General features: G+C 35.2%; 4 protein-coding genes across 6 annotated transcripts; 3 read left to right on the plus strand and 1 right to left on the minus strand.

Annotated features, from left to right (window-relative positions):
• Positions 1–218: 218 nt before the first annotated feature.
• Positions 219–27,644, minus strand: LOC109152952. 2 transcript variants are annotated; one of them, XM_019300654.1, is made up of 3 exons: positions 26,870–27,644; positions 6,723–6,730; positions 219–230 (listed from the first exon to the last, which is right to left on the minus strand). In XM_019300654.1, the coding sequence occupies exon 1, from the start codon at positions 27,469–27,471 to the stop codon at positions 26,875–26,877; it is 597 nt and encodes a 198-aa protein (XP_019156199.1). In that variant the 5' UTR covers positions 27,472–27,644; the 3' UTR covers positions 219–230; positions 6,723–6,730; positions 26,870–26,874. The 2 variants fall into 2 exon arrangements, with proteins under 2 accessions (XP_019156199.1, XP_019156200.1); XM_019300655.1 differs by lacking the exons at positions 219–230; positions 6,723–6,730 and having other exon boundaries at positions 26,794–27,299; positions 27,336–27,644.
• LOC109152711 (glycine-rich cell wall structural protein 1-like) lies at positions 4,746–5,159 on the plus strand. The gene has a single exon (XM_019300362.1). The coding sequence runs from the start codon at positions 4,746–4,748 to the stop codon at positions 5,157–5,159; it is 414 nt and encodes a 137-aa protein (XP_019155907.1).
• On the plus strand, positions 12,019–15,570 carry LOC109152949 (vesicle-associated protein 2-1). 2 transcript variants are annotated; one of them, XM_019300651.1, is made up of 8 exons: positions 12,019–12,207; positions 12,390–12,499; positions 12,989–13,059; positions 13,179–13,260; positions 13,598–13,707; positions 13,829–13,951; positions 14,882–14,956; positions 15,236–15,570. In XM_019300651.1, the coding sequence occupies exons 2-8, from the start codon at positions 12,442–12,444 to the stop codon at positions 15,365–15,367; spliced, it is 651 nt and encodes a 216-aa protein (XP_019156196.1). In that variant the 5' UTR covers positions 12,019–12,207; positions 12,390–12,441; the 3' UTR covers positions 15,368–15,570. The 2 variants fall into 2 exon arrangements, with proteins under 2 accessions (XP_019156196.1, XP_019156197.1); XM_019300652.1 differs by having other exon boundaries at positions 14,888–14,956.
• On the plus strand, positions 21,437–26,283 carry LOC109152945 (GATA transcription factor 26-like). Its single transcript, XM_019300646.1, has 8 exons — positions 21,437–21,995; positions 22,856–23,221; positions 23,420–23,831; positions 24,006–24,078; positions 24,561–24,664; positions 24,769–24,955; positions 25,057–25,177; positions 25,667–26,283. Exons 1-8 carry the CDS (start codon positions 21,956–21,958, stop codon positions 25,969–25,971), a joined length of 1,608 nt encoding a protein of 535 aa, XP_019156191.1. The 5' UTR covers positions 21,437–21,955; the 3' UTR covers positions 25,972–26,283.
• Positions 27,645–27,865: the final 221 nt, after the last annotated feature.

The following is a 27,865-nucleotide window of genomic DNA, read 5'->3' on the forward strand; positions in this document are numbered from 1 at the left end:
ATGTATTACTAGTTTTTCTACGCGCTTTGCGCGAATAGGATAATGCCCAATACTAATTTTTAAATAAGTATTCCAAAGTATATCAATGCAATATTATATAGAAGATGTTCATGCATAGGTAAATAAATGTTAAATTTGTTTATTCAAATCGGTAACTTAAAGTATATAAATGCAAGATAATATATGAGAGATTGATTATATATAACTGTCACAAAAATAAATGTTTGCAACTTTATAATAACGATAATCTAAGTACTAAGTCTAAAAGCGATAGTCTAAATAAATACTATTTTTAGTTTAAATTTTTCTAATTTTCTTTTAGGTAGCATTGTTATTGTTTTCATCTTCAGTACATGTCCTTTTTTTTTTTTTTTTTTTTTTTTTTTTTTTTTTTTTTTTTTTGTTATTGGTAGTGTCTCATGTGCAATTGGGTTATTGGTAGTATCATAGACGGATTCATCATGCAATGAGATTATGGTGTATGAAGTTTCAGATTTGTCTTGTTGTGTATATGACTGAGATCTTAGTTGTGCTATGAACTCTTTATCTTACAAGCACATGTTGATATTTGGTAGTGGTAATTTTCCCCAACATGTTTCATGTGTTGTGAGACATCTAATTCTAAATTAATTAAATGCATATGTATTATTTTTTGTTGTAGCTACTAATTTATTTTTTTAATTTCAGTAATAAGAGCAATAAAGTGGAAAAATTATGATGTGGAACCGTGTCCACCTTGTAAGGTGGACAAAGGTAGACACGGTTCCAAAACTGTTCATAATTATGAATATATAGTTCGAAAATTATGAACATAGAGTTGTGAACATAATTATGAATATAGAGATTCAATAATTGTGAATATGAAGTTAAAAAATTATGAATATATAGCTTTATAATTATAAACATATAGTTCAGTAATTATGAACATAGAGTTCTGTAATTGTGAATATAGTTCAATAATTATGAATATGAAGTTCAAAAATTATGAATATATAGCTTTATAATTATGAACATATAATTCAGTAATTATGAACATAGAACTGTGTTCACATTGCAAGGTGGACACAATTCCACAGCATAACAATAGAATAAAGTGGCTTACATACTTTTCATCCACAATAATGAAATCATTGATTTTTTTTTTTAATTTTCATTCGTTGTTGAGACAAACTGTTTTGTTCTCAATAATCAAAAGAAGATTAATTAAACGAAAAAAAAAAAACTGAACTTAAATTTATTATTTTTTTAATGAAAGAAAATCAAATGATTATCAAAGTTCCTGATTTATAATCATTGAATGCTATGTATTTAGTCGGGCTAATTATTTGACCAAAGTTTATATATATTATATTTTTTAATACATTTTAACATATTCGTAGTATATGTTTAACAATTATGCTAATTCTAATTGGAATGAGGTTCGAAAACCTTTCTTATAGAAATTAATGAGCAAGTTAAGAATAATTAATAGTTAACGAAATATTCCGTTAATAAAATTTATACTAACAGAATTTAAAGTTATTTAAGGAAAGAAAATAATATAATAAAGGGTAAATAAGGAAAATCATTAAAATACTAAAATCAAAATACTATGAACCATTCATTTTAAGAAACAAGTAGTACCAACATTTTTTTTTATTCCAGTTAAAGGCCTAACATTATTGGCTCTTGTTAGAATTGTAGATGTAGATCTTATTTGTTAAAAGAATGTTGTTAATTAATATATGTATATAAGTTACCCTTGCTAAATATATTGTTCTCATTTGTCTTTAGAATTAAGACATTTTCCTTAAGCTTTCTTGCATTTTCCCGGGCATCTCTCTTGCATCTTGTGACAGTTATTATGTTATATACCCACCCTTCCCCTAATATATATATATATATATATATATATATATATATATATATATATATATATATATATATATATATATATATATAATAATAATAATAATAATAATAATAATAATAATAATAATGCACATATGTGATCATGTTGTTAGGTGTGATCGTGTGGCAGAATTTCATAATACACTAACAGTGTTAACAACATGCACCAACAGTGTAAGGGAAACACACCACAATGAAATGCAAAAAAAATACCAAAAAATACACAACAGACCCAAAAAATACACCATATAACTCACCAACCCCAACGGTGTATTTCGGACACTGTATGGTGTTTTTACTCACACCTAATGGTGTGTTGTTGGTGATGCGTACTTAATTTGTGTGCCTTTTTTGTGGTGCATTTTCTGACGTTGATGTTGTATATCTTACTTAACTATTGGTGTATTATGAAATTCCGCCACACGACCACACCTAACAACATGACCACATGTTATCACCCCTCTATATATATATATATATATATATATGTGTGTGTGTGTCTCTCTCTCTTTTACATGGAATCCAATGCTTTCCTCTGCAACTTTAAAGACAAAGATACCATTTTTATTTCAACTTTTCAAGAATCTGATGTTTCTCTTAGCTTCAAAGCATAATGCTGCATCCACATGTTGCAACACCTACTTTGGCTTGCTGCTAATATATGATAGCAAGGAATGTGTTTAGTATCATCCAAGTAGGAAAATTCCTTTTGAAATTGCATTATTGTTCACCAGAATATAACATCTATATGTTAGAAGAAAAATGTATATATGTTTGACAATTCCATCTTCCTGTCATCTGATCTTTAGCACATTCTCATGGAACACAATTATAGTGCCTCTCATACCAAAATGCTTCCTTGTAATGTCTAATTTGCTCTCTCGGGGTTCTTCAGATTCTTCGATAAAATAAAAAAATAAAAACAAAAACTTTAATTTATAATAATATAAGGGTGACTATGTCAATTGGTAGATTATCTGATCTAAAGTGCATGGACAAGATATGGGGACTTGATTAGTCTAGTGTAAGCTGAAACGTAATGTATCGAAAACAAATTGTTTTGGGATTGCAAGCACATTACAGGATGGAGTCGTCGGTGTGAAATTGAGATGATAAAATTAAAGAAAGGGTTATGGGGGTAGTACATACAGAAGTGCAAAACAACGTTTGTACATACATAGGTACACACACCATGTGAACATCACCATCTTGCTAGTGTCCCTTTGTCTTAAGTAAGCCCCACCCACCAACCGTCCTCTTGTTATACATGCATTCACCACCAAAAAAAAAAAAAAAACCATTCTCCTTTTATCTTTTCTTTTTCTAACCTGCATGAGCAGCTCAGTTAGTTATATGGGTAAAATTTAGAAACAATAATTCGGGATCGAGTTTTACGTACCATCGACAGTAAGGGGGGCGCCCCTCTATGTTCAACTGAGTTACCATTAATCTACAAAACGTGACAATCTAAGAAAATAAAGTTATATAACTTTTTTGTGTAGTGGAGCTTGACCTTGATAACTGTAACGTTTTATCTTAATTTTTACTTTAATTTCTACCAAGGTGACATACTTTAATTCATCTTATTTTCTTTCTTCGATTAATCTAAATATGTAATGTAACTAGAATTTTACTTCCTGATAAAAAATATATTATCATTTTCCAATTTAATCTATATATATACTACCCCTCATAGTTACCTACCTTTTCCTACCCACCAAAGGATGTCACATAAAGCTAAGGACACACTCTCTCCTTTCAAAGGCCACACATTTCTACTCATCCAGCTAGCACTCCTTTTTAACTTTTCCTCCAATTCCCCATCACAATAAATTGCATCTATTCATCCTTCCACCTATCACTTCCAGCTAGCACTAAATTCCTCTACATGATGTATGCAAGCTAAGTATTCCCACATATTTCATGTGTCATGATAGATGATGCCAATTTTCTTTATTTTCCATAATATACCAAGAGGAGAAACAAACACTTCTAGCTAGCTAGCATAGGACCACTCATGCTTCATTGCTAACATGAGTTTTCTCCAACCAAATTAATTACAAAACTCTCCAACCATTTCAAGGTTTGCTATAGTTGAATTAATATCTTATAGTCAATAAACACATCTTTTTAGGTACCGAGAGAAACCCAGAAGTATACTAAGTTATCGATCTGTAGCTAACTAATTACTAACCGCTGGCTGAAGACTGGGGTTGCTCTCCAATACACACACATTTGAGAAAGTTAAGAATTAAATATGCAACAAATTACCAAGAATTACATGTCAATTGATGTCAAAAGTTTTAGTACATATGTCATGTCTCGTATAGTGTTAGTTTTTTTTTAGGGGTGAATGAGCACCGACGTACATTGTTGAAGAGTGAATCTCCAGAGTAATTGGTGATATGGTCAAAAACATTATTCGTGATGACGAATCAAGATTTTATGACAAGTTTTGAGTAATCAAAAATTTTGAGTTTCGGAGTTACTTTTGGATCAACACTTCCAAAATATGGCATCACACATTATATTGTTGAATGTTTAGGAAGCTAGAGGTCTTATTGATGAAGTGAAGTCAAGATATATGGTACATACATCTATCCAAATAAATCTCTAAGCAATCCTCATCCATACTCAAAGATCCATACAACAATGAATTAAAAGCTCTAAAATCCAACATGAAATTGGAAGGGGGAAGAAGAAAAAGAAAACTATGAAGAAGAAGAGGAGATTAAAAGTGAAATGAAAAGAATACACAAATGATTATTTTTAGTCTACACCAAATGTGAATGATAATGATGATATAAATGAATACTTAAAATAGGATTGCCACTCCCCCAAGCAATGCTACCATAATGCTCATGCACACGCCGCTTCCATGCACAAAACCGCCGGACGACGACGGCGGCGGCGATGGTCCTTCAGTCGGAGACCCCGGCGGCGAAGCCCCCGGTGCCCCTGAAGGTCCCATATGCATATGCATGGGGGGCGGCGGTGAGTCCATAGATGGGCCTGGGCTCATGCTGGCAATTGGTGGAGTCGCCGTCGGTGCCATCGGAGGAGCCGCAATGGGCGCTGACGGCGGCGGAGCCGCTGCCATCGGAGGAGCTGCCATTGGCGCGACAGTCATGGGCGGTGGAGCCGTCGCCATCGGAGGAGCTGCCTTGGGTGCTGCCGGGGTCATCTTCGGAGGGGAGGCCGCCACCGACGGGGGCATTGTGACGCCGCCGCCGCCGCCTCCTCCCGGCGGTGAAGCCATGGGGGATTGAGCAGTTGACAGAGCCACCATAAATGCAAGGAAAGAGGAGAGCACGAGCATGGCACGTGAGAGAGCCATGACTCGATCTGTGAGTTCAGAGATCTTCTCCAAGAAAATGGGGAAATTAGCTGATCGGAGATATTCTCCGGCCGGCGAACACAGAAAGCACAGAGGGGTTTTCAGGGAGTTGCCTTCTAGGGGTACTTAAAGAGTAAGGGAAGAGGTTGATATATAGGTGCTAGGACCCTTGTGATAATTAAGTTCATATATATCCATATAATTATTATATATTCATGGAAATTTCTAGAACATTAAAAGGCATTTTTTATGCCATAATAAAAACTAGAATGGCATTTTGACAATTAATCCTTACAAATTGAAAATATTTTATTATAACTCTAATATGGATAATTAGGAGTACATCAAGTTCGACTTACTGTGAAAGTTGTCTATTAATCCTTTTAATTTTAGCTCTGACAACATATGAGATGATTTCAAGGAAAAAAAAAAAAGTTCTCTTTAAATAAAGTTTCATATTCAAACATAAATTTTGCCAATAAATTTGGTACGTATATATGTATTAGGATCAAACGTTTACCACTATGCTAAAAGTTATAGCTAGTAGCGAAGTCGTAGCTTTATTACCTTATAAATGGCCATCACATTTTTGAGAAGCAAGGTACTGGACTTGACCTTTCACTAATTTCCGTCCAATAATCCTCCTAGTCACAAATTAATGGATTGACCATTTACCGACCTCCAATCAATAGTATGCATGTAAATTGTAAAGTGAATGGTATGTTTTTTCAAAGTGGGTGTCATAGCAATATAGCATGCTTGATGTCTTGTAACCATTTCCTAAACCATATGATCTTGGACATATATTATTGTAATTAAGACCATTTATATTAGATGTAATGAAATATAATTCATCAAAATAGAATCATTGCATGCATATGAGAACAAATCCCATCAATTTGGTCCACAATCTTTTTGTGTAGTAAATTTTTTTTTTTAAAAAAAATCTTTTATAAAGTTCATTTAGTTTTCTTGTATCTAGCTATGATATTTGGGACTAGCTATTTAAGTAGGTGAGAATATTTTTCCACACACAATTTACTGATATCAATAATAGGTTAAATTTTTAGAGTTTTCCATATTATGCCCTATTTTACTCCACTAGCCGATGAAAAGTAGTGTATTTTTTTTTAATTATTTTGTTTTTCTATCACCTAAAAACTAAATGTTGCAAAATTTTCAACCACTAAAAAGCTATTTATGACCTTTTTTTTATTTGAATCAGTTATGAATAAGTTAAGCTGATTTATATTCTTATTATCTGATAATTTATCTATTAAGATCACAAGACTGACTTTTTCTATAAATCAAAGGAATATATACATCCAATTGCTATGGACTGTTTCTGGTCGTTCCTTAAAGTCAAGCATTGTCTAGGAAAGGGTTTTAGTCATTAATAGCCGAAACAACCAAACCAAACATTTTAATGTCTTCATGCTTATTGCTATCTTCCAAGTACTTTCGATATATTACTTCTCACCAAACAACTCGTGACGACACAGCCTTTTGATCACGGGATTCACAATGGTAAATACACACTTTACTAGCCTATAGAATAATGGTGTCTGTCCGCATAGGCTTAACTTAATGGTTCAGTAAGCAATATTTAGAAAAAGAGATAAATGTTCGAATTTTGATGGTGACAGTTTGAAAATTATTTTCAAAGTAGGCAGATCTCTTATGCGCATACACTGACATTTGGCTCTGTTTGCTGAGTCATTGAGTCACCGTGATTTACATATTCTCAAATAATGTTCTGTTGGGTCGAGGTGTGGGGGACACTTGGGCTAGTAGTAGTAGTAATAATGAGAAGAAAAATATATAATTGAGCATATATGGTATGTGTATTGACATGAATCATGACACAGACATGGACAGAGACTAGGTTGTGAAAAACACCTCATAAATTCCTCAACCATAAGGAACCTACAAAAATTATGGTACGGAAAGATTTTTCTCAAGATCCCATGCTGCCCACAAATGAAATGTCATGTTATTATATATATAATATATAATTGTATGAGAACAAGTTCTTATAAGAAAAACTAAAAATCAATCTCAATTTTATATTCGAAAAAATTAGATGGAATATATCTGATTTTTAAAAAAAAAAATGTGGTGACATTTACGTAATTATCACTAATTTTACTATGCAAATTTGAACACTAAAATTTGTAATTTTCATAATTTTTTATGTTTGTACATTTATTTCTAACATTTTGCACATTTAGTATTAAAAAAATGCACTTGTAAAAATACAAAAGTACATTGCACTTAGGATTTCAATTTTAGAGTTTATGACTGCATTTTCTGTTTTATTTGGTTTAGTGGTTCACTTTTTACTGCTTAACATTTACGGTTTAGATTTAAAATTTAACTTTTTCATTGATTTAATAAAATTTATCAGGTTTGCATATTTAGTTGTTAAAGATTGTATATTTAAGTGTCCAAGTTTGCATAGTAAAATTGATGATTATTACAAAAATGTCATTGCATTTTTTAAAAATTTGATGAGAACCACCGAACTTTTACAAATGTAAAGTTGAGATTTGTTCTTAGTTTTCTCTTAGGAGTTTGTTCTCATGGGATCCAATTACCAAAATCAACAACCCAAAATGAATAACAATTAAAAAAAAAAAAACACGGTGACATTATGGTCATTTTGCGTAAGGTCACAGGTTAAGGTGCATAAGATTAAATTTAAAGTGTGTAAGTTTTTGTATGTACGTGTGTGTTTAATGAAAGTAATAGAAGAAATAAGAGTTAGAATAACCAATAAATAACAAATAAATCGAGTAAAAATATGGCAAAATATGAACTAATAGGAATAATTTGATTCTCTTTAGAAAAAAAAAAATGACTTTTGAGTTTTATGACTTAAATAAACAACATGAATCGCCAACCAATCTGCACAAGAATTAACCACCCTATAAACATGAAAACTTGACAACTCCCATCTTGTTCAAAGAGTTCACAAATGGTTGAAATGAAACGGATGAAAGGCCCCCATTCCTACCCAACTTGACCAATTTTAGGCAAATTTTACTGTGCGGTCCAGGTAACAACGTGAACTATAAAGTAAATATCATACTAATTACACTTTATGAAATCAAGGGAGTCATATAAGTGTCATATGAACACCAGGTGTTTGACTCTAACTCTTTTTTTTTTTTTTTTTTTTAAGGACCTCCAACCTTAATATATTTCAAAATAAATAAATGAAAGTCTTCGTCAACGCCCCGTGCAATACAAGCGTGCCTCTTGGATTCAATCTGATGCTCATCCAAGGACTACGATAAAGAAGCGTGTGAAAAATGGCAAATTATGCTGTTAGCAGGTGTAGGTGGGCACAATTCCATATCCATAATTTTTATATTATAGATTCATAAAATTTATACTTTAGATTTCAATTGTTGAACTCTGTTTTCACAAATCAGAGAACTATATATTCGTAATTTGATAACTATACAGTTTGGAAATTATGAATTTACAGTACAGAAATTATGAATCTAAAGTACATATATTATGAATCTGCAGTATAGAAATTATGAATTTACTGTATAGAAATTACGAATCTACTGTATTTAAATTATGAATCTACGATTTAAAAATTATAACTCTACAGTATAAAAATTATGAATCTACAATATAAAAATTATGGATATGAAATTGTACTCACCTTGCAAATGTACGCAAATTATGCCGTGGAATCGTGTTCACCGAGAATGGTGAACACAAGTCAAAACGACGTCGTTTTTAGGCAAAAAAAAAAAAAAAATCGCGGATGTGGAGTTAACGGCGCGTTACTGATCAAATTATGAATTTTCTGTTATGAGATTATGAATTTTATGAAAATTCATAATCGCATAACAGAAAATTCATAATCGCATAACAGAAAATTCATAATCGCACAACTGAAAATTCATAATCTCATAACAGAAAATTCATAATCTTATAACAGAAAATTCATAATCTCATGGTTCCAAAGTGAATGTGCAGGCATGGATTCATAATTTATGAATGTCCGTGATTTCGGACGGGAATATGTAGGCATAGTTCCAAAGTGAATGTGCATGCATGAATTCATAATTTATGAATGTCCGAAACTCCGAAATTATGAATGTAATGAAAATTCATAATCTCATAACAGAAAATTCATAATCGCATAACAGAAAATTCATAATCTCATAACAGAAAATTCATAATCTCATAACAGAAAATTCATAATCTCATGGTTCCAAAGTGAATGTGTAGGCAGTCACGTAATTAATTAAAAGAAAAAAAAAAAAAAGATAACGGTGCACTAACACCGTTGGAACCGTGTTCACCATGAATGGTGAACACGGTTCCATGGCATAACGTCTGCAAGGTGAACACGTGCTCACAACATTACGTTCTGTGAAAAATGTATTGGGCCATAAAATGCTGTGTCTTAGAAGTGGGCTTTCTGTGGCCTACATAGATTCCCCTACAAAGTATAGCTCAGGGCCCAATTGGTAGGAAGAAAGAGGGAATAAAATGGAAAAAGTACAGTACTAATATAATCATTTCCATGCCCTGCCCAAACAGGACCTAGTCCAACAAAGCCTTCAACCTTCATAATTGATTATTGATTATATTTTGATGGATTTGCAGGCCAGTACTATTGAGAGATTTTTTTGTTCTTTAATTATTATTCCTCGAAGCCCACTTTATCGCGAATTATAAATTTTTAATCCTAACCGACCTCTCCCCGGCAAATTGGTCCACACTATATTACATGTATCATAACAAAAAGTACATTTTTAATATATTAAAATATATATTATTTTTATATTAAAGGTACATTATACAATATAATGTACACTCAGAACAAAAATAATGTACATTTCTTAAATACAATGTACATTATTTTTGTACTGAATGTACATTATTTTACAGTAGACAAAATATGCTCCACACAACTTGTGTGGATCATGATCCACACAATAATGATTGCCTCCGAGTAAGGTGGTTTATGGATTTTGGTCTACATTAAGTGTAACAAAATCCCACAAAAAATTAGACTTTGTTTTACATACCTTAGTCGTCTTCTTTCTCAATTTCTGATTGTGTTGCATCGATTTTCCCTCAATTTTCCAGTCGATTTTTCTTTCGTCTAGTGTCGTCGTCTTTAGGATTAGGGAGTTAGAGTTTCGGTTAGGGATGTTGGGATGTCATCGACTGTAGAATTTCAGATTAGGATTTAGGGTTTCGTTTGGGAGATTTTGGGATGTCCTTGAATGGTAGGATTTCACATTAAGGATTTAGAGTTTCTTCGTTCTAATTTTGTTGTTTTAAAGAAAATGATTAAATGGCTGCCATGTCATACTTTTAATAAGTATTTAAAACACGTCAATAAAAAATAAACTCCACATCAGCATATTATTACCTGTAACTTGTAGGTAACATGCAAAAAATGCTAGGCGAACAAAAAATTAATGGTAAGTGAATTGAAAAATATGTTATGAAAGGTCATGATGCGACCTTAATAATCCGATAAAGTTCATAATGCGGGATAATATTTTAACCTAAAGGAAATGATAACTCAATTATGTGGTAACCAAAATGTCAATGTTGATCATAGGTATATTGACAATCATGTTGAAAAATGGAGGTGGTTGCATCATCAAACTTTCATTAATGGCTTTTACTTGAATTGCAAAGGTACGTCAACATTATAGTTTCCCCCAAACGCAATGGCAATTACACCTTAGCAGTCTAGGTTTTGAAAGCAAACCCCCACCATACATCATGGAATTGGTATAAACTACCCCATTAGACCAAACGTCCAAACTGTCAAATATACTTTAAGTGTCAATGCCGTGACATATGTGGTAAAACCACCTCTACACTAGTAATTTTAGGGAAAAAGATAACTTAGACATCTCAAGTTTGATTTCTTGTAATAATTACTTATTAATTTTTTTTTATTTGAGTTGGTCAACTATGAATAATCTAAGTTTGTTTATCTCATTGTGGTCATTTACCGGTTAGGGTTACAAGACGAGGTTTACCCAGTGCACACCCTGGAGTCTCCATCGCCATCCCCCCCAAAAAAAAAAGGATCACTTGGAGGTTCGAAGTTTAACTCTTTGTGAGAGTTGTTTATTTACTTTCTTAGTTTGACTTGATAAGCTATGAACAATCTTTGCTGGTTTATTTCATTATGATCTTTTGCCGACTATGGTCACAAGGTGGGTTCACCCATAGTGTACTTACAGACAAGTAGTGGATGCAAGCTTTTCCACAAATTACAGAAAATCTATCGGCTTGCAATTACTATTCGATGATGTTTGGTTTTATAGTATAGTTCATAAATAACACCAAGAGAAATAAAACGTATTAGAAAGACCATATACGTTAGGCGTGTTTATTTTTTTTATTATTTTTTACAATAAGAACTTAATTCATTAAATAAGAAAGAAGAACATTAACGAGATAATGAGGAGGATTATCAAACCACTCCCCGCAACCTAACATAGAAACGGTTTCCCTAACAACATTATGGGTAGCATGATTCGCAGATCGCTTAACAACACCGAAGATTACCCTATCAATCGTGGAGGCAACTTCTTCCCAACCCCAAGAGCCCCAACACCCCATATTCTCTGACCCGACAAAGAATTTGAAATGATGTAAATTACGGACTCACGGTGACTCAATGGCTCAACAGACAGTGTCAAATGACGGTGTATTTGTTTTTTTTTGTTTTTTTTTTTTTTTTTAAATTTATAATAGTAGACGTTGCTAGTGAGGAATGAAGCCATGTGTCATGGCATCATTCCCACCACCACGACCCGCCATCCCTTATCATTGAAAGCCACCCTTCCCCACTCCCCCACTCCCCCCCTTCCATCTAAATCATTCATCTCTCTCTTTCTCTCTCAATTTGTTTCTGACCAGAAAATTGATCGTTGAAGGTGAGCCGTTAACCTCCGAAATCGCCTCTGCTGTTCCATGTAAGTTTTCCGTCATTCTCTCCGATCCTCTTATTTCCCGTTTCCTTTTTCCTCTTTTACGCGCACGCATACACGCACACACACTCTCTCTCTCCTTCTCCGTTTGCCCCGCCCCCGCATTGCTCCCACCGATATGCATTTGGTTAACCTAGGGTTTGGTTTTCTCTTTCTGCCGTGTTAAGGTTTGCTTCCGGCTGATTCCGACGTTGATCCGTTTCATCGGGGCTGTGTACGATGACTGGTGCTTCCAACCAGTTGATTTCTGTTAGTCCGGATGAGCTCAAGTTCCAATGTAATTCATCACTCTCTCTTTATGTATCCCTTTCTGCTTGGATTACTAGTATCGTATCGTTTCGTTTCATTCGGATAAAAAAACGAACATTTTGTATGCAATTGGTGCTTGGTGTTGATGAAGAACGTTAATGGAATTTGGGGGATATATGGTGGTTAGCAAAAGAAACATGAATGGTTACGTGAATTGGATTGTGTAATGGTGTTTGGAATGAACAGTGAGTGAATGCAAAGATCCTGTTTCTTTCTTTATTTATTTTTTCTTTTTATAATAAATATGGAGCTTTGCATTAGGAACATAAAGCAGTTGTATGAATTGGCTTTTGTAATGGAGCTGAAAATGGAAAACAAGAAAATTTGGTTTTTTTTTTTTTTTTTTTTTTTTTTGGGTACTTTTGCGCATTTTGTTGGTTGGGGGATGGAGATCATGGCCAATTTAACTTGAATTCAAGATTACTTATATGTGTGGTGTGATGGTGCTTCTTTTCAGTTGAGCTCGATAAACAAAGCTTCTGTGATCTTAAAGTTTCGAATACTACCGAGCATAATGTTGCTTTCAAGGTAATCTTTTAGCAATCGACAATTGCATGAATAGTTATGACTTATAAGTTCTAACCACTTAAACATTTCTATTTTTAACTGACTTCATGGAGTCCCCGTTTTTCTTGTTGTTATTGCAGGTAAAGACTACTTCTCCAAAGAAGTATTTTGTACGGCCAAACACCGGTGTTATACAGCCATGGGATTCGTGTTACATCAGAGGTGCTCCTCTTGAGCTTGCAATTCTTTTCAGACACGTATGCTCTTATTGACTAAATATATGACATTTGCAAGATTGTTCGGTTAGAAGTGCCTTAACACTGGAATAAGTTCTAGCATAAGACAAAACTAACACCAAACTCTCAAAATGTGGACAAAAGAAATCCTGTGGATACCATACATTGTCTTACTTATGCACCTAAATTTTAATTATCAGACTCCACTATTTACTTGGATTTTGGCTATCACGTGTGGATGTTATGTGCATGATTACTGTGACCCATGTCTAACTTATAACAATGACTTAGAAATGCTAACGCTGATTTAATGGTGCCTGTAGTTACCCTTCAAGCTCAACGAGAGTTTCCTGCCGATATGCAATGCAAGGACAAATTTCTTCTACAGAGCACCATTGTCGGTAGTTATTCTGATGACCTTCCACCAGATACGGTAATAATCTTGTATTGGAAGATCACATTTACTGATTTACACCCATAGTTAGTATGCTACCATAGAAGTTTAAGAAAATGAAACATCTCTCTCTGAAAATGATGACTGCTTCTGCATACAGTTTAATAAGGACAATGGGAAAACAGTAGTAGAGGAGTGCAAGCTTAAGGTTCTGTACGTTACTCCTAATTCTACTACAGGAAATTCAGAAGACGGATCCAAACAAGGCTCTGATGCAAATTCTGTAAGCTCTACTGCAGTTCACTTTCTTTTACCTTTTTTTTTTTGGTCAATTTTATTGCCAGTGGGCCATAGTTATTTTCTTTGCAAGGTCAATTTAGTTTCCATTTAGTGGTGAAACTTCTAGTTGTTCTATAAACAATTTTTTTCTATTCAAATGTTATGCTTTGCCTGTTGTGATGATCGGCAACCGGTGCTGCCTTTTCTCTCTGAAAGCATTGCTTTCAGTTATTGGCCGCTCACGTTCAAGCCTTTCTCTATTGGACAGCAAACTGCCTTAGGTGGTTGAAAACACTGTTTGTGGTCGTCTCTTGTGTTTGTATGTCATTCTGGGATTTCCTAAGAGATAGTTGCATACAGAAACGAGTAGTGCAGATGGTTGAGAAATTTTAGAGACTTTTGGCTTCTAGGTAGTAACTGAGTTTAATGTACTATATTACGGATTTGCAATTTGAAATTTCCCATTACATTATTCCTCCCCAAGGTGACACTAGTCTTAATCTCTTTCCTGTTACTGCATATTTAGTGTTAGTCCTTGTTGCAACTTTGGAGATGCTTCTCGCTAGGTCTAATCATGAGAATTGCATTTTTTTTTTGGTTTTTTTGTCACTCCAATGCCATAGTCCATGCTATTCAGACCAACTCTGCTTCTCTTTTCCTTTCACCCATGAAATAGCAATGGCATATAGGACTCTTAGAATAATAATTGTAATAAAACTCTTCGAATTGGCACTGCAACAGAACTCTTTACTCGAGCCATTCTGGTTCTGTCAGGCTTTGATTTACTTGGAATGCTATGCTTTTTAAGCTTGGGTATTTGTTCATAATTTTTGCATTTTTGGTGTTTAGGTGTGTATTAATGTGGCAATTGGAATTCTACACTTTCGAAAGCCGTTAGCATACTAATAACTCTTTGTTTCCTTTAATGATCTAGAATCAGATGGTGCAGCGCACTAGAGAGGAAAGAGATGCAGCTGTGAGGCAAACACAACAATTGCAACAAGAACTGGTTAGTGACTCCTTTTATTCCCTTCATCTTCAAGGAATGGCTACATTTATGCCATCATTACCTTCCTGCATAGATACATCGTAGTTTTAGATTTCTACGTGTTTTGTCACTGCTATGAAGCAACATCGATAATTGGATAAACAGATATGAAAGGAAACTGGTACAAGTAAATTCAAACGTCACAAATTTGACAACCTTAACGATTTGAGAATGACACATTAAATAAATTTGTCGATGGAATCAAAAACCATTTTCATTTGTTATACTGTGTGTCCACAGGATATGCTGAAGAGACGAAGAAATAGGAAAAACGACCTAGGCTTCTCCCTAAAATTTGCGCTTCTCGTTGGAGTTATCGGGTTTACGGTTGGCATCCTGTTCAAGCTGTTGTCTTCGCCTACTGCAGAATAACTTCTTCACTCCCTTCTTCCCCAAAATACAGTTCTTCCCCCCCTCCTTTCATTTTAAGCAGTAATTTTCTCACTTTGATCAAGTGACAAATAGGATTCTGTTCATTCGTTGTAAATTTGGATTCTCCTTGATATATTTTTGTCCAAAGGTTTTGATGTCTTAGATGCTTGTAATTTTTTGGTCAATCAAGGATTTTCCTTTTCTGGTGAGTTAGCATCCCGCAACCGGTAAATCTTTAGCTAGCAAAAGACCACAAAGAAGTAAATCAGTGACTGACTTAAACTAAGAAGACTAATAGGTAAGAGATTTTAGCTGGCAAAATATTACAAAGAGATAAATCAGTTTAGATAGACTCAACGCTGAACACTATTTTCCCTCTACTAACCCCTACCCCACCCAAAAAGAAACACACAGACAAACAATTATGTAGTTGGTGCCTGATAAAAGTGAAAATCAGAGGCAACATTGGACCATAAAAATAATAGTCCTTAGGATATAGCATCAGTAAAGGTAGGTTGCTGTCATTTTTCTTGAATTATGTAAGTGGTCCTTCAACCATTTGCATTAACATATATATATATATGTAGCAGTTGAGATTTTAAAGTAAATTATTTGTAAATGAGCATACACTTTCAGATAATGATTGTGGGTTTCAATCAAAGCACACTTCAGAATGATTGATTTTTTTTTTTGTTTTTTTTTTTTTAAAAAAAATATTAGTGATAGGATAGCAATTTAGCATAGTATTTGTGTCCCGTTCAATTAGGTTTCCTCCCAAGTCCCAATGCCATTCCTCATCAGCTCCCACACAACATTTCATCTTGCCCATCAATTTTTGTGTACACACTTTATGCAAACTTTTAGTGTCATATGATGTGATGTTAATTAAATTCTCAAAAATTAGGAAAATAAAAAATTTATACATTTTAACTTTAAATTATAGTAGGTCTTGTGTTGTTGTTGATTAATAATTAGGATGCTATTCTTATTTTTAATGGCCCGTTTGGTTCACGGAATAGGCCAAGAATGGCATAGCATTCTCAGTAATAGGTCTATTCTTTTATTTGGTAACCATTTCTATTACCAGGAATAATATTCCTGGTAATAGCCTATTACCTCAAATAAGGTAATAGCTATTACTAGGGGCCCCCCTGGTATTAGCCTATTACTGAACGCTCAGGAATAGATTTTAGAATCTATTTTCTTTTTTACCCCTTTCTTTAACCTAATTTTTTTTATCCTATATATAAATTTATCCTATTTCACCATCGTCGTCGTCGCCACCACCATCACCGCCGCCACCACCACCACCACCACCATCGCCGCCGCCGCCGCCACCGCCACCACCACCACCATCACCACAACAGTCGCCGCCCCCACCACCACCGTCGCCACCACCACCACTACCACCCCAGCACCACCACCATCATTACCACCGCTACCACCATCGCCGCCTCCGTCGCCACTACCACCACCGCCACCAGAACCACCACCCAGCAGCATCACCACCGCCACAACCGTCGCCGCCCCCACCACCACTGCCACAACCGTCACCATCAACTATCACCGTCACCACCACCACCGTCGCCCCCACACTGCCACCGCCACCACCTCCACTACCACCCCAGCACCACCACCACCACCGCCACCACCACCATTCACCACCACCGCCACCACCATCACCACCACCATCGCCACCATCACATATTTTTATAAGGGTATTTATGTCTTTTAAAATATATTTCATTTCTATTCCTTAAATCAACCAAACACTGTAATATAATTCCTAAAGTCTATTCCTTCCGCAAACCAAACAACAAAATACAATTCCTATTCTATTCCTTGCCTATTCCATTCCTTATGGAATAGCATTCTTATTAGCTCAAAATTTATTCCGTGAACCAAACATGCTGTAAGTTACTCTGGAATACTTCGATGTTAATAATAAGATCTGGTGGGATAATATAGAACCGGATCAGCCTAATAAATAGATTATCATCATAATCCAATCAAGTTGTTTTAGTTTAGTTCATATGCATCAAAATCGATCTTGACGCTTAATCAAAGTGTTTTGGACCAGTTCACAAGTAATGACACGCAATAATATACTTGAAATGTGACATCGACATTGCAATAATGAATAATGTTTCATTAATGACCATAATAGATTGGGGGTGGGTAAGGGTAGGGTGCACACGCTTTAATTGCTAACTAATTGCATGTTAAGAACAATTAACTCGATTTCAAAGATAAGATATAAGTAGACCGATCAATAGCACTTTATCGAAGAAATGAACCTTTAATCTTATCATTATAATTCGACATATTAATGATATTATACATAGTATGGAAAAATTCCTTACAATAATGTAAATATTTTCCATTATTTAATTCTCATCAGTGTAATACTTCCAATAATAATTGTAAGGATCATTAATTAATTAAATATTGTGATGTAATTATCTTATCTTATCGGGAGAAAAAAATTATAAAAAACCCTAACTTACATGCCTACGTGTAGCATAATTAACCCCATGTGCGCACTAAACGTGATTAACAACATTCATCAATTTAATACGGCGATATATATATATATATATATATATATATATATATATATATATATATATATATATATATAAAATTTATTTTCCTAATATAATTCCATCAATTTATGAGACAAAACTCCATTGTCTAGTCACCACACAATGTCATGCACTATTGCACTAATAACCATTACCCATAATTCCTGGGCAATTATCATCTTTACATTTATTTATTTTTGCAGGAAATGGTGAGTATATAGTATATTACAAAAAATAATAAGTATACTTCGATTACTTTCAATGAATAAAATTTTCATAGTTTCATTACGTATCTAGATTTTATTGGAAGAAGAAAATGAAAGAGATTAGTAAAATATGTTGGGGATATAATTAATTATTTAAAAAGCCCTAAAATGGGTGATTTTGTACTCTGTGTGGATGAAGCATGATTGTGTACTTAAAGGTCATGAGTTTCAAGTTCGATTCTTTTTAACACTCTTTTGGTCAAGTCCACCGCACATGATTTTTCTAGTGCAGTTACCTCTCCTGTGTGGTTTGTGGACTATTATAAATTAAGGAGCGGGATTTACCTAGCTCATATCATCAGGTAGTAGCCAGTCAAGACCCTCACAGGTGATCTTTCTAATACGGTTACGTCTCCTGTGTGGTTTGCACGTTTTTGCAAAGGAGCAGAGTTTGCACAATGCACTGCACACCCTCGGGGAGTGTCCGGTCAAGCCCGTCTCACAAAGTCTGATCTTATTAGTGTGGTTACCCTTTTGTGTGATTTACGGACTATTACAATTGAGTTGAGTTTATCCTATACACACCCTTAAATAGTAGTTACATGTTTCTCTCGTTACAAAAAGTGATTGTGATATTTCACTTTAAACATAAGAAATTTTAAGAAGACTCTAGCGAAATCAAACAAGAATAGGAGAAGTGTCAAACCAAGACAAATATATAGGAAATGCAGAAAATTAAAGGATGGACTAGTTGGCTTCATTCATCATCTTGACTTCTTTGGCTCACCGGTGATGGACGGCTCTGATGCAGACATAAAATATTTCTGTATTTAGCCATGACTATGACTCTGACTTTTATCAACCCAATCAAAAGAAAAGTAAAATACATAATAAATATTAATAAAAGAAAAGAAAATTAAAGAAGAGAAAAAGGGAAAGGAATTGAAAGACCTAACCAATATCATTAAAGGAAGGTGAGCTTGGTTGAAACTTGAAACATGGCTCCATTATAAAGTTTAAAGGGTGTTTTGGTAAATAGTTATTAACTGATAATTGTTAGCTTATTAGGTTAGTGGGTTTGATAAATTGATAGTATTAGTTGATTGTAAAATAATGTTTGGTAAATTAACTGTTAGTTGATAGTTTATAACATACAAAATGACTTTCTCAAAAATTGATGAGGAAATTTCCAAAATAATCTTCCGAGTATGGTTTTTTTTTTTTTTTTTTTCAAATTGGTCATATGACTTTTAATTGAACACAAACTGATCCTCCAACTATTAGATTTTAAACTAAATTGTACTCTATTAGTTAGGCATGAACTTAATCGTTAAATTAAGAGCAAAATAAGAAATTTATATTGTATAATGTTTAGACAACCAACGCCTTTGATTTTTCTCTTAAATTAGTCAGTAGTGCTCAAAAAAAAAAAAAAAAAAAAAAAAAACATTCATAGACCAAAACCAATAAATGCCACGCCATCATGGGACCCATTGCGATAATATAATTATCAGATCAAAGGATGAAAAGTGAGGTTGTAATTTGAATTGATAAAACTAGAAAATAATAATAATAATAATAATAATAATATTATTATTATAATTATTATTATTATTATTATTATTATTATTATTATTATTATTATTATTATTATTATTATTATTATTATTATCCTCAAAAAATTATTATTATTATTATTATTTGATCAATCGGAGAAGGGATACCTAAAAATAATTAACACTTAAAGAAAAATACATTATAGTCACAAAAATTGAGTGTAATGGTCTAACCTTTCAAAATTAATGATTTTATTGAAAACAAAATTAATGATTAAATACTAAAACTTTTATTATAATTGAGTGATTAATAAAAACGTTGTCACAACTTTCATTTCCCTAAGTTGACAATAATGTTTGAAACATGACAAATAATTATTTAAAAAAAAAGACAAAAAATAAAAACAAAATATGGGCTTAAGCAAAATCCAAAACAATCCTCTTGTTTCTTTCTCCCTTCTTGTATTTTATTTTGGTTGGCAATAACTCATTATAAATGTTTTACAATTATACAGTTTTTAGTAAGTCTAGATTATAACTTTTTTTTGGTATTGAGATAATCAAGGTGATGAAATTTAAATTTATATTTATTAGGGCATCCTCAATAGACATAGTTTTTAATAATTTTTTTGCAGGGATGAATAGTAGAGAGAACATCGAAGATAAAAGGGATCGAAAAATAAAAAAGAAAAATAAAAAGACAACGGAAATTAGGCGCACTCCACATGCCCACCTGGACACTTTAGGTGCGCTTTATGCGTCTTGAAAAACCATATCTCCCTACAACACTCTCAATACTTCTCTCTCCTTCACATGTAAATTCAAACTTATAAAAATCACCTAAAAATCCACTATTGTGGATGCTCTTACTCGAAAAGAGATATAATTTACCTTGAAATTGTATTCTAAACATTATCCAATTCATAATATATCTAATTTTATCAATATAGAAATATAAATTTTCCTTATTAAAATTACTCTCTAATGGCCTAATGTTTACCAACAAGCATTAGCTATAAAATGACTTTATAACATTTACTCATATGAACTCTCTATTGACTCCCAATAAAATTAATCAATTCACATATGACCAATAAAAAATATAAAATTTTCAAACATTATAAATGAACCATTATTATTATTATTATTATCATTATTATTATTATTATTATTATTATTATTAAGACAACCCGTAATCACTATTCAATAGTGTGCAGTGTGCATACTGCGTGAGATTAATCCAGTTTTAAAAAATTATTATTATTATTTTGGGACCACTTTTCAGAAAATAATTCACAACCTACACATGAGAAGTAAAACGCTGGCAAAAATCAAACTTTTGATATTTAGGTAAGAAAATCATGTTTTACCGACTTAATTATTCATTTTTAAGCAATTATTATTATTATTCTTCCAAAAAGTTGAACCCCAACCTTAATGGCCCCCACACCCCGACCCGACAGAGCATTTGGGAAGATGTAAATCATGGTAACTCAATTGAACATGAACCACATAGGCTAGATCTTTGCTCACTGCGCACAAGGAACCCCCCTCACTTTGAGAGGTTGTTCCCACACTGGCAATTATTATTATTGCATATTGTACTGGTATCTGCATCTCACGAGGGAGAGAAATTTTGTAAAACATTAGGGGGGAAAAAGCAAAAAAAAAAAAAAAAAAAAAAAAAAACAGTAGCACTACACAGGAAGAGGTCATAGAGAAGCACTACACAAAACCTGCCCTTCCTTTTCCTCTCCCCTTCCCCATTTCAACCTTCCTTTCCCAACCATTTAATTATTTAATAATATTTATTCTCAGATTCCTCCAATGGTCTTTTTCTTTTCGCCATTGGATTGTACAGAGCTTGTCAGCTATAACTAAACCACCCCCAATCTCAATCTCTCCCTTTCCTCTATACTCATACCTATCTCTTTGTCTTTGCTCTTTTTTTCTGTGGTTTTTCTGGGATTTTTACACCCATACTCCTCTGGGTTTTCTGCCTTTTCAACGCTAAATTTCTATTCAATCTATTGCAGAAACAGTTTTCACACCCAGTACTCCATTTCTGCTGTATAAAAAGCTCAGGATAACAATCAAGACTCGCATACATACATAGACATATATAATTTTCAGTTTTTTTTTTTTGGGATTTGTTTTTATTAAAAAAAGCCTGCTTTTTTATTCGGGATTGTCTCTGAATTTCGTTGTTTGAAATTAAGGGAGGAAATTAAATTCACAGATATGGGAAAGCAAGGACCTTGCTATCACTGTGGTGTTACCAGTGAGTTTAATTTTTCTGCTTATAAGTGTTTGTGTAGGCAAGAAAAGATTGAGTCTTTGTGATTGTTTCCTGCTGGGGTTGTTCTTGTTTGCTGTAAATGGCTGTCTGTGATTAGATTATGTATTGAATTATGGACCTGGATACCAATAGGTTGGTGTTATTGGACAATGAAGAATAATGGATAGTATGTGCTGTTTTGATTGTGTTGTTAAGGTGTTGTAGAGCTATGGCTTCCCATAAACTGTGGGTTTCAACAATGGGTCTGAGTTTTAAGCTTGAATTCAACAAGCTCAAATGCAATTTAAACGTTTTGCTAAATGTATTGCCTATACCATCCTGCACTGCAATTCGTGATTTTGAACCTCCTTAGTGGAAAAATGTATGCAATCTGGGGCCTGATTTCCTGCTAGATTTATAATCATATACTCCATAGTTCTGCTGGGAATTCTGTGGCACATACACCGTTGTTTTGATCACATGCTCATATGCTGTTCATTACTTGAATGGGAAACGTCTTGCCCCGAGCATTTCTTGATTGTTTGAGATTATAATTATGCTTTTCTTATGTTGGAGCTCTTAACGGTTTAAGGTATCTAGAGAAGTGCTGCATTTATTTAGGTCGCTTTTGTTCATTGATGTAGTCATTTCTCAGTCTGCAAGTTTTATAAAGAGAATTTGACTCTTTGAGTGGAAAGACGTATGCTTTTAGCATTGTTATAGTTTCTCTCCGTTCCATCTTATCTAAGAAGCTTGCTCTTATTGTGTGTTGAAGTATGAAAAACGGATAATTATGCAGTTGTTTTCATTCCATTCTTCCCCGAATTACTCGGGATTGATCCTGTCCATCCACTATTGTGCAGGCACCCCACTTTGGCGTAACGGGCCACCAGAAAAACCAATTCTGTGCAATGCATGTGGGTCACGATGGAGAACGAAAGGAACATTGGCAAACTACACTCCTTTGCATGCTAGGGCAGATTCCGGTGACTTTGAGGACTACAAGGTTTCTAGGGTCCGACACATACCTGTTAAAAACAAAGAGGCAAGATTTCTTAAAAGGAGGCAAAATTACGATTGTTTCGAAACTGGGATTGCTCCAGAGTCTAGTCATGGTTTCCGTAAGAGTTTAGATGAAGATACGAGCAATAGATCGAGTTCTGGCTCTGCTGTCTCGAATTCAGAGAGCAGTGCACAATTCGGTGGTACTGAAGTTAGTGATTTGACAGGTGAATCTTCGGTTTTTTCTATATATATATTTTTGAGTACTATTGACTCTGTTACAATGTAGTATCTGTTCATATATACTTGCTTGATCTCAACCTACTGAAGCACAAAGAGTAGTTTAGGACTTAATATCTTGTATCCATCATGACATTATGGTCAAAAGTTCCAAAGGCCCATTAAACCGTATGCTTCTTTTCCAGGTCCCGCTCAAGCTAATATATGGGATACAACGGTGCCTTCAAGGAAGAGAACGTGTCTTGGCCGCCCAAAGCCATCGTCTGTTGAGAAGCTTACGAAAGATCTATACACTATCTTACATGAGCAACAGTCATCCTACCTCTCGGGATCTTCTGAAGAGGATTTGCTATTCGAGAGTGATAGACCGATGGTCTCTGTTGAGATAGGACATGGGAGTGTCCTAATTCGGCATCCAAGCTCGATAGGTAGAGAGGAAGAGTCGGAGGCGAGCTCTCTTTCGGTTGATTACAAGCAACATTCTTTAAACGAGTCTTATTTACGATTCTCTAATAAGGGTGCTAATGCACCAAATGTGGGAAGTGAGAGAATCAAGAAGCCTACTGGACAAGGAATGGATCAAGAACAGGTGAAGAGGTAATTTCCTCGTTGATCTTAGGCCTATCGAGATAAAATTATGGGTACTTTTGCCACATGATTCTCACACGGGTGCATTATGTATCTTCATTTTTCATTTCGTTGGGTTGTTGGCCATTGTTATTCAGTTTCATTATCTGATGCATCTGACTAGCTCGTTTTTTTGAATTTCAGGGATAAGGATCAGCTCGAAACATTGCAAATTCTAGCTCATCACGATTCACCGTTAAGTTATATAGATCTAAAGGTAAATGCATCCATTTCAATGTGTTGGAACTTGGAATAGAAGAATTTCCACTTTTTTTTTTAGTACTACTGACTCTGTTACAATGTAGTATCTGTTCATAACTACTTTCTCAACTTACTGAAGCACAAAGAGTCAATACCGCCTCCACTGAGGCTCGAACCCACAACCTCCCATATGGGAGTGCAACTTGGTGCCACTAGACCACAAGGTCCTTGGCTCTACGTTCTTTCTATTCCGGGCCTTTTAGTTCCTTGTGAATCTAAAATTTTAATTTCTAAATCAATGATAAACTCTTGAAATACTTGGCTGTATCATATCCGTTTTTCTTGTCTTTGTTTTGTTCTTATATCTTGGTTTATACTCGGCAAGTTTCTAGTCCTAACAAGCATGGAACCATAGATGAACATTATTTCTAATGTTTGTGCCTTTTCTTATTAAGCATTGCTCAATCTTGACGAAATTATTTTCAATATTTCATGCAGGAAATCGTCAATTTTGATGAGTTCACCGCTCATTTGACAATCGAGGAACAGCAGCAACTAGTGAAATACTTGCCAATTATCGATACTTTTGCACCGCCAGATAGGTTTGTATAGTCTCCTTCACGTCCATTTGGCAAAACTTCGTGAGAGGAGTAAATACGTAAACTATAGTCATGAACTGATCGTGTGCCCGTTTCTTTATTGGTAGTTTCAAAGGCATGTTCGAGAGCTGTCAATTCAAGGAGAACTTATTGTCATTCCAGAAACTACTAGTAGACGGAGTTTTCGATAACTCATTGTCGGGCGTGAAAGTAGAAGATTGTAGAACTTTGAAGAGATTTGCGTTGTGCAACTTGACAAAGTCCAAGTGGGTAGAACATCATAATCATCTTGAGGTTTGCACTTCGGGTCTTATATATGACCGTGTTATTAAGAATTACTCTTACCTTTTAAGATTTGCAAGTTTATGTTTTTGAAGCGTTTCGCTATGTTTTAGGATGTAAAGTGTAAAAATCGTAGCAAGGGGTCTGAAGTTGCGGGAGAGTCCGAGGTTTTTGGCGCTGGATTTTCTGTAAATGTTAAACGGCCGCGAGATGGGCAGCATCCAAAACTTTCAGGTCTGCAAATTTCTCCTCTTTGATACTTCGAATGTTTCTGTTTGGTGATCGGTTTTAAGATTTTACGAATTTCGGTTAACGATTAATTCAATTTCAAATAAAATTGAGCAAGAAAGGGAAAATACCGATATAATTCTATTGTAGGATTCATAACAAACCTATCCCACACGCCTCCAGCTTTCCTCTATATCATGGTTGCAGTAGACGCTAGGCGCTAGTTGGGCGGCAGAGTAGCACCTAGCAAGGCCGAGTCGACCGGGTTAACTCGGCTATAACTCGACCTCGACCGAAATGGACGAGTTAACTCAGCCGATGGCCAGTTGCCTAGATGGGCGCCTAGGGGTAAAATCGTCACGGCCTAGGGGCGCCTAGCGCAGTAGCGCCTGGACCGATTTTTGCAACAGTGCTCTATATATACCAAACTACTTATGGATATCGATTTAAATTAGACGCAAGAATTTATTTGCGTTATATTTTCCGTTTCTTCAGGCGCAAACACAGGAATGAAGAGTCCGAAAAGGGCGACGAATAGGTTCAGTAGTGGACACAAGGAAACATCAGACAGCGACGCCTCTTGTTTCACGCCAAAACTCCTATCTGCATTGCCCTTCGATTACAGTTCCGTCGTGCTAGATTCTATCGGTTTTGCAACCGAAAGCTCGGACCAGGACCTGCTGCTGGATGTTCCATCCAACAGCTCGTTCCCCGAGGCCGAACTTCTCCCCGTGTCGAGCTTCATCGTGCAGGCGAGCACCAGCAGCAGCTCGGTGTACCACCATCTCGCCCGGCCCTAACGAATACTTCTCGTGATGTCGTTATATATGCTTTCACATGGTGATTATAGATTTATAGTCCACTGTTTTGCATAACACAGATATCTGACAATGAGGATTGTGGATAGTTTGGTTGCCCTTTTTCCCCCTTTGCCCCCTTCACCTATTTGCCTTTATGAATTCAAATTTTGATCCTTTGGGGAATGGATGCCATTGGGGTTTTCTTTTGTATAGGATGATGATCAGCATTGTATAATGGTTTTTGTTGGCCATGAAGTTTACTTCTTTTTTTCTCACTGGCATTGATGCCTAAGAAGAGATTGCTAGCAGTCATCTTTAGATGTATCTCATACATATGATTAAAGATTGTTCGATTTATGAGAAAGTCTGTAGCCGTTACTTGAAAGTGCGATTTGGGTAAAGCTTGTTTAGTGATTTTAGTTTACAAACGATCACAAGATGGTAAACCAGTCTAGCTATTTCATAGCTGATCGGCTCAAACTGAGAAAGCTAATAGGCTATTCTCTTTGGAATTTCATAGTTGTCAAGCCGACAATTTGATCAAGTCTAGCTATTTCATAGCTGATCGGCTCAAACTGAGAAAACTAGGCTATTCTCTTTGAAACTTCATAGTTATCAAGCCGATAATGTGATCAATTCAACTAAGGTTGCCCTTATGTTAGTTTATTTTTGTCCCGAAAGGAATGACTAGGTGGGTCAAACATGATTTTCGTATTCAAAAATTACGAGTTTGATTTTGTTAATACCTTCTCAGCTTAATTTGTTGCACCGGATCTTCCTAAGATTTACTTGGTACACACTTACAAATTTTTGTAGAGTTTATACATATTGATCCAAAAAGTACATACTAATGGCAAAAAAGTGTTAATACTAATCCAGATTCATTTCGAGTTAGAACTAATCCTAAAATCCCTCCGGTGGCCACCACCGGGGCCGGGGAAATTCCCAACCATGCCTCTCAGCCGTCTCCAATAAACTGAAACCCTCTCCGCCGCCATGGCCGCCATCACTGGCCTTCTCAAGCACGCCTTGCAAAACCTCCATCAAGTCCTTAAAACCCCCAATTTTCACGCCGCCATCACTAGCCTTCTCACATCCCCCCATTGACGCCGGCAATTTTCGCTTCCCCAAACAGCCATTGGACTCTCTCCGGCGAGGCTCCGGCGCTGTTTTCTTCTTCCTGATCAACCCTTCCTCGTTGCCATCGGAATCGGAATCGGAATCCAAATCCATCACCTCAATGCGCACCTGCTCCTTGCCATTCGGTCTAGGGTTTTCGGATCCGGAGAGATAGGGTTGGGAGGTGGTTCGGCCAGCTGAACCGCTCTCCCGAGACGACACCGTGAAAATGGCGGGCTGCTGCGGCGGCGGCGGCGTCCGCGGCGGGGAAGACGAAACTGAGTTGGAGTTCTCCGGGAAGGCTCCGGCGAAATCGCAGCTCCGTAGCTTCTCCTCCTGTGAAGGCGTTATTGTAGCGAGAAGGTGTTCTGCGTCTTCCATTTCTGTGCGGCGATGGAGGGAGGGAGGGAAGGAAGGAGGGGAAGAGAGAAAGTTGCAGTCTTTGAATAGAGAAAACCAGTCAGCAAACCTTTCTGCCTTTTTTGGGATGGATTTATTATTATTATTTTTGCTGGGGTTTTATTATTTTTTAAATAACTCTTGGCCTTTGGATTCCCGCCTTTTTTTTTTCATCAACGGCCAACGTGTCCTGATCCTTTTATGTCAATCTATGTGAGTCCTAAAAAAAGTGTCTAAATAAAAAATATTAGGATATATGTTGGTGCTCCGGCATAGCTTACACGTGCTTCTGGTACAATGAGCAGCTAGATTGGGTCTGCTAAGTGTCACTAAAGATTTGATTAAGGTAATGTTACGCTCAATCTAGACCAGGAGT

Source organism: Ipomoea nil, unplaced genomic scaffold (assembly GCF_001879475.1).
Source record: "Ipomoea nil cultivar Tokyo-kokei standard unplaced genomic scaffold, Asagao_1.1 scaffold2480, whole genome shotgun sequence".
In the NCBI taxonomy this organism is placed as follows: Eukaryota; Viridiplantae; Streptophyta; class Magnoliopsida; order Solanales; family Convolvulaceae; genus Ipomoea; species Ipomoea nil.